This window comes from Urocampus carinirostris, chromosome 13 (assembly GCF_059441175.1).
Source record: "Urocampus carinirostris isolate Australia breed hairy pipefish chromosome 13, RoL_Ucar_1.0, whole genome shotgun sequence".
In the NCBI taxonomy this organism is placed as follows: Eukaryota; Metazoa; Chordata; class Actinopteri; order Syngnathiformes; family Syngnathidae; genus Urocampus; species Urocampus carinirostris.
This window is the reverse complement of record NC_142361.1, coordinates 26,957,685-26,965,469: the sequence shown is the minus strand read 5'-3', so window position 1 is coordinate 26,965,469 and position 7,785 is coordinate 26,957,685. Positions and strand designations below refer to the sequence as shown.

At 37.7% G+C, this 7,785-nt stretch overlaps 1 protein-coding gene across 2 annotated transcripts in view; it reads right to left on the bottom strand.

Annotated features, from left to right (window-relative positions):
- Window positions 1–399: 399 nt before the first annotated feature.
- The window catches only part of LOC148354198 (AP-3 complex subunit mu-1), an 11,491-nt gene continuing 4,105 nt past the window's right edge, over window positions 400–7,785 (bottom strand). For both annotated transcript variants that reach the window (XM_088351852.1, XM_088351853.1), the window contains 7 exons: window positions 6,166–6,337; window positions 5,850–5,987; window positions 5,319–5,404; window positions 4,967–5,100; window positions 3,188–3,395; window positions 2,973–3,117; window positions 400–1,092 (listed from right to left, as the gene is read on the bottom strand). In XM_088351852.1, the coding sequence (XP_088207978.1) occupies window positions 992–1,092; window positions 2,973–3,117; window positions 3,188–3,395; window positions 4,967–5,100; window positions 5,319–5,404; window positions 5,850–5,987; window positions 6,166–6,337 (984 nt within the window). In that variant the 3' untranslated portion in view covers window positions 400–991. The remainder of the gene's footprint in view (window positions 1,093–2,972; window positions 3,118–3,187; window positions 3,396–4,966; window positions 5,101–5,318; window positions 5,405–5,849; window positions 5,988–6,165; window positions 6,338–7,785) is intronic.

Genomic DNA, 7,785 nt, shown 5'->3' with positions numbered 1-7,785 from the left:
ATGTATTCGTGGTACGTTGAGAATTTTTACCTTTCTTGTTGAGAAAGTAATGCTTCTTGGCATATCAGCGCACACAACATAATAAATTTGTATTTTCTCTTTATTGCTGTTTCCTTTCAAAAAGAACACGTTACTCCATTAATCTTAATTGAGGATTTTTTTACTGGTGTTGCAAATTAGAGAATTTGCAAATATCATATTCTGAAATCGTCTTTTCCCATTTCTGGTAGTATCAGAGCATACTTGACAGAGCTGCTCGCAATATTTGTGTACTTTCCTCTTTAAGAGCTCTGAAAGTCAAAAAAATGTGTATAATTCTGGTTTAGTTTTCACAATTTAGATTCTGAAAAAAAAAAAAACAAGTTGGTCTAGCGTGAAAGAAGACAAAAACAAGCTGGATTCATTTTATACTCTCAAAAGTTTATTATAAGATATTTTGTGCACTTAAGACTCACAGTGTCACTTTTTTGACATATAGAAATGCTCGTTGTGCAAATGCGAGGCTACGAAAGAAAGTTGCGTTCAAGGACACATAAAGAGTTGTGCATGTTTCCAAGTAGATGTTCCACACAGCCTATCACCGATAATACAATTATCTTCCGGCACTATACCATATCTAAGAAAGAGATTGTTTTTAAGACCTGAAGTCAACACATTAGAAGGCCACATTACAGGTGTGCAAAAACATTGTGTACCATAAAAGTATCAAAAAACTGACACGCACAAAGGCAACATGTGAGCTATATTTTCATAATGATTGTATGGGCCGAATACCCGTTTTTAAAGCAATATATTCCCTTTACCAAAACAAAACTGGTGATTATCAATTTGAAGCCTTCCCTTACGAGGCGACACATTCGCCGCTTGATATATACAGAGCCTCTAATGCCATAAAACAGATTTAATAAATAACGGTTGGAACGCAAATTCATTTGTTAATACCGCTGAGGTTTGGACCGATTTAGAGCGTGATTGTGGAGTAACTATCGATTTAGGTCCTCACTTGGAACTTCCCAGCTTTAGTAAGATATTTTACTCCTTTGAAGGGTTTGTACTTCTCACCGTACATGTCCAAGCGGTTCACCTTCAGGCCTGCCAGGAAAACATAAAATCATCAAACTCACCCAACACACATTTGTTTAAAGAAATTGTGCATCTTTGAAGCTAGAATAACTTGTTTTAAATCAGTTTTAAGCAAATATTTGTATTTCCTGAGAAGAATCCTACTAGCTTGGAACTAACTCATTCACAACGAATGACAGTTGTAGACGTCAAAGATCAACTTAAACGTCAATCCTGTATTTTCTACTTAACCAGGCTAGCAATGAGTTAACTGGGATGGCAGTACATTAGTTAAATAATACAATGAACTAGTTAGCTTGTAACTAAATTAAATAAGAGATTCACTACAGATTTTAAATTCAGTGCCATTGACGTATTAAGGTGTCAATCCTGTATTTTCTGCTTAACTAGTCTACCAATGAGTTAACTGGTATGGCAGTAAATGAGTTAAATAGCACAATGGACTACATTAGTTAGCTTGCAACTTATTTTAATAAGTGATTTACTACAGACATCGAAAATCCATTTTAAATTCAGAGCCATTAAAGGATTTCGACATCAAACCCCTATTTTCCACATAAATAGGTAGTGAATGAGTTATATCCCATAAAGAACTAGCTTGTAACTAACTTCCAGCAACAATGTACTAGTAAAGAGCTAATGAAAATCAGTAATAGCATCTAATAATTCAAATGTATCTTCTAAATTCCTACCCTTGATTTCACTATTCACGAAATGTTGCAGACATCAGAGATTAATTTTTGTGCCACTGACAGATTAATTAACTGAGCTAGCTAGGGTTGAGAAAGTTACAACAATTGATTTGTTGGCTTGTAACCAACTTCCTTAACTCACTCACTACCAAAGATGGTTACAGATATTTAAGATCTATTTTAAATTCAAGCCCATAGACAAATTTAATCATCAAACGTCCATTTTTCACTTAAGTAGGCCTGCAATGAGTTATATGGCCAGGCCGTGAATGAGTTAAATAACACAATGAACTAGTTAGCTTGTAACTATATTCCATCAGTCATTCACTACCAATACAAGTTACATACATCAAAAATTATATTTGAAATTAGTGTCATTGACAGAATTAGACGTCATTCCGCTACATTCCACTTAAGTAGCCTGGCGATTACTCAACTGGGTCGGCAGTGAATGAGTTAAATGCCACAATGGACTTGTTAGTGTGTAACTAACTTCATTAACTCTTTCAATACAAATGACGTTGACAGAAATCAAGGATTCATTTTAAATTCAGTGCCATTAACGGAATTACAAGTCGATCCTCCTTGTTTCACTTAAATAGTTAACTTGGTGGATAACTGGGCAGTCACTGGATGAATTGAATACCATAATGAACTTGTTCGTAGCTATTGTTTGATAATCGGTAGGTTGTAGTAATTCAATTAAATTTTTAATCTCAATTACAATAATCAGGAATTGTTACAGATGTCAAAGATGAATGTAAAAATCAGTGCCATGGACTGATTTAGAAGACCAATCTTCTATTTTCCAGTTAACTTGTTAGGTTACTAGGCTGGTAGTGAATAAGATAAATGCCAAAATCAACTAGATAGTAGCTATTGGTAGCTAAATCTTTACATAATTCAAATTTATAGTTTGGATCCCTACCCTCCATTTTACTATTTCAGAAATGTTACAGACGTCAAAGACACATTTAAAATTCGGTGCCATTGACAGATTTTGACGTCAATCTTCTATTTTCCACCTAGGTAGTTAGCTTGGTAGTTGACTGGGATGGCAGTGAATGAGGTAAATGCCATCATCAACTAGTTAATAGGTATTGTGTGATAATCACTACTAGCTTTAAGTAATTCAAATTTATACTTTCACTATTTACTTAATGTTCAATTTGAAATACAATGAAATGGAATTATGACCTGATATGGCCAGCTGCTGAATCTTCATGTCGATGTTGAGCGACGGGTTATCTTCAGGTTTTGGAACCCCCGACTGCACAATCAGGCTGCCTCGCAGGTTGGGGAGCTTCTGTGGGTTCAGCTTGCCCACATCCCAAACCAAAACCTACGTAACACACGTGTTCTCCTCAATCCTAGATTACTCGCGAGAACTAAAATTCCATGACTGCACCCACCTTGGTGGCAAGGTCGTACGTGTAATTGCCTTGTGTGGCGGTGAGATTGGCGCTGAGAATGGTTTTTGGCATGTGGATGGTGACCAGCAGGCCCTCCACAGTCTTGCCCATGGTCTGCTTGGGCCCGATGGTGATGTCCAGACGGCCGCAGGAGCCCGTCTCCATGAAGCTGATGTTCTGCTTCACGTACACCGGGATGGCCACCATACTGCAGAAAAAAAAATGGTCGTTCATACCTCGATGTAAGAGCACCTCTAAACACTAGAATTTTGATAATCAAGATGTATTCGGAAGAGAAATCCTGCTTAACATATGAGAGAAAATCCAAGTTATGTATTTCCATGTCCAATTACGCTTTGAATGTGTTTTAAGTGATCAGGAAATTGTGTTTTATAGCTATTTAGGGTTCATTTGGATGCTTTTGGGAAGCTGAAACAGATTACCGTAGAATTCAGACTATAAGGCGCATCTGATGATAAGCCGCATCCAGTACATTTTTAAAGGAAAAAACATTTTGTACACACATAAGCAGCACCTGACTATTTACCGCATGTGCCCACATTAAACATGAGATATTCACAAAGAAAGACAGTACACAGGAAGAGTTTTGATGTTATATGGTACCTTAACCCCTAAACGTTCCGACGGCCCGTAGATGGGTGCCAGACTTTTGATAAACAAATAAGTGCTTGTATTTAAACTTTAAGCTTAAACTCTTGGAATTCAAAATCAATTTCAAAATATACCCGTCAGAGAAACGTTACGATCAGTCTGAAAAAACTATAAAGCCTACGTAACTCACCATTAGGCCCCCTGGCTGTCTTTAACTTCTTTGAATGTTTGCGAAAATGGCTTTGTTACATCAAGGACAATCCATAGAATCCAACCGTGTAAAATATTTACCCCAAATCACACGATAATACCGACAGATAAATATGAATCTGCCTTAAACATGCCTGCTTCATTGGAAATTGCTTCTTGTAATCAGTTCATTTTGCCACATTATTTCCATTTACATGTAAAGAGACTCGTAAATTATTCCCAAAATGGTAGTTAGCCCTCCCCCTTTGGACTGACACGTTTTCAATGATAAGGGTCTGTCCGTTTTACTGCTCGGGTGCCCCTGGCAGTCTTTAGAAGAAAAAGGCATAAATTAGCCGCATCATTGCATAAGCCGCAGGGTTGAAAGCTTGAGAAGAATTTTACTGTAATTAGTTTTTGATTCTTCAGTATCAGAAAATGCTGGTCTACTAGTGATCCCAAGAGCCAAGAAGAGATCTGCAGGTTCGAGAGCGTTCTCCATCCGGGCCCCGTTGCTGTGGAATGCTCTTCCTGCCGAGATTTGATATGCAGCCTTAGTGGAACTGTTTAAATCTAGGCTTAAAACACACTTCTATTCTATAGAATATGAAAAACCTATATTTTATGTTAAAAATATCCGTGTATTATTTGTTAATGCAACATCCATTGCTACCTGGTCATTCTGGAAGTTGGATTACCTCATGTGCGGCCCCTTCTCAAGGTTTCTTCATTTTCCTCAAATTGAGGTTTTTGAGTTTTTCCTTGCCCTCATTTAGGGTTTAGATCAGGGGATGGTGTAATAATAGCCTGTGGTTTGCAATAATCTATGGTCTGTGCAACCATTTGAGACTCTTTGTGATTAATGGCTATACAAATAAACATTACTCGACTTGATTTTCACACAAGCAATTTGAGATCCTGGAATGAATTAGTCTCGTACGTAGAGGTACCACTGACAGCACTGTCGTCTGCGCTTACTTTTGGGAGCTGACATGATAGGTCATGAGGGTAAAATTGCCATCTGGCGGGATGAAAGAGAGGACCCGTTCTGATTCCCAGCGCTTGAAGCGTACACACGGGTGAAAGCTGACGTCGTCCAGGAGGCGGGGATTCTTGAAAAAACATCGAAGTATGGAATGAAAACATGCATGCTGCAGCAACATGTGCAGACAGACCAATTTGACCCCACTCTATTGTGTCTCATGAATAAACTGACAAAAGATAGGACTTCAAGGGCATACTGTATATTATTACCCACTATTCCTTTTAAATTAAAAACAAATAGTACTAAATGCTGTTGTTCTATAACTTGTACAACCTAAAAGCTCACCATGAAGGACAGCGTGAGGTCAGGCATCCCGGTGAGCCTGACGCAGGCTTCAATCACGCCTTGAATCTCCGCAAACACTGTAGAACCTGATCATGAGATGCAACAAATATAAGACCTTTAATTTAAGGTATGCAATTGAATCAAAATGTAGCTTACAACAGTGCACAAATGTAGAATGATTTTGCTGAGAAAAAATGTTTTTGAAAGGATTTAAAGAATCAGTCTTCAGGAAAAAAAAGGGCTAGTCATCAGTGAGAAAAATCCCCACAAGTGCTAGATTTTTTTTAATGACATTACTTTGTTGAACCAATACTCAAAATCTGCTTTTGTTGCATTTCTTAATTGGGTACATAGCAAATATTATTACAGTATTAGGCTAATTATAACATTTCAGAGTACTGTAAATGACCCTAAAAATAATTGCATACTAAAAAACGAAATTATTTATATTTTATAAATAGATTCCTAATTATTTACCCACTACACTAATTTCATATCATTGAATTCAGATGAGAATAATAGGTGTCAAACCTGATTTGTCCAAAATGGCATCTATTTCCTCAATGACATCAAAGTAGGCTTCATTATTGGTGTATTTAACACCAGCCCGCCTCCACGGGATGCTGGACAACTGACCCGTAGGGAGCGTGTCTCCAAGATTGCTCCCCCCTAAGGACATAACCACACCTTATACATTGTGAAATGCATATCTAGGTAAATAAACATATCAAGTCAGTTAAGTCATGTGTTTTTATATTGCTCTTAATCTCAAGAAGTCTCAAAGCCTTTTACGGACTACCGTTACACCATTCCCTGATCTAAAACCTACAAATTATCGTCTGTTTACCTGTGAGAGTATTGACGACAGATCGGAGGATGGTAGGAGGCCTGATCATTTCCTTGAGGACGTTGGATTCGGTCGCCAACGGAAATCCATTGTCCAGCATCTCTTCCAGGATCTCGTACACCGTCACCAGGTTGTCTTTGATCACCGCTTCGGAACATTCTCCAAAATAATCCTGTTGCATTGTCAGGATAAGTATTAGACTGTTGAAATTCCTGGCCTGGTTTGTGTCTGGCATGTCAAGGACACAGAGGATGTCTATCAGCTATTGATTCACGCTCATTGGAGTAGTACTTGTCAGCATGGGAATGTGGATTTCGATGCGATGGCTGAGAAAAATGGCGGTCCGGCGGAGGAGCTAAGTAGAGAGCTGTGGAAATTCTACTCCAAGGCAGAGATGCTAAGTTGGCTAACCCCTTTTGAGGACGCCTACGATCATCATCAGGATCGAAGCTTTTGAAGGCAAAAAGGACAAAAAAGTTTAGCTACACTGGCAGCTTTAATCTATCTATCTATATATCTATCTATCTACATACCCTGGTCATATCCCTTGAAAGGGGTGATCGACAGCAAGACAAACAGATACAAAAACAAAGAAAATAAAAAAGGTAAAGGGTAGCAAAAAACACACACAAAAATGTTTGGACCATGGCCAACCCAAATGCCCAAACACCCAAACAAGTCAAGCACCTCGGCACCCATGTTGGTCATGCTTTTCGTCTCTCCAGATGAAATGGGACACAAGAAAGCGGCCATGTCACTCGTGTCAGGGTGACACAACACACTCTTTTGTTCAACAGCAGACCCGACAGCTTTTACTGGTTTACCCTTGCCGCATCATACAGGTGCCCAGCCCAACCCTTAGAACAAGTCTAAACATAACAATTTTCCTTATACAACACCTCTCCATTCATTCAGATGCAGATAATGTCTTGTTTTGCTTATTAATTCTTTGGGTTGCAAAAAAGAGACGAAAAATTAAAAAATTGTGTTGTATTCATATATCCAAATAGACTTCTCTAAGTATTTTGTTGTATCATATAGTATGATGAGAAACTGCAGTTTATACATTTGATTTTATATCAAGCTTTATGTTGTTACATTAATATCCCTTGTGAATGACTTGAAGTTATTCCAATAAATGTTTCATTTTCAAAAATTATTATTATTTTGTTTCTTGAATACACTAATGTGAAAAATATTAAATAGTTGAGGTATTGGGACAAAGATAAGCCCTCTTTTCCAGGAAAAAAAAATGTCTTGCCAATAAATAGAAAAGTATGTATTTATAATTTATTTCTCCACTCTTATTTTAGAAAAATGTTGCTGCTTATGACATTGCACTATTTTTCATTGTGCTTTTTTTCTGATGCACTTACAACTTAAGCTAAGCACCATCTTGTAAACATTTGCTGATTAAAGCTACCGTATTTTCCGCACTATAGGGCGCACCGGGTTATAGGGAGCACCCCCAAAAAATAGTTTTTGGTCCTATATCTTCCATACATAAGGCGCACCGGATTATAAGGCGCTACAATGGGAACGTCGACAAAACAGTCAGATAATTCAGTCAAACTTATTACCCCCTTAACATTCCCAAAGCTTGCAAAGAAGCAAATATGT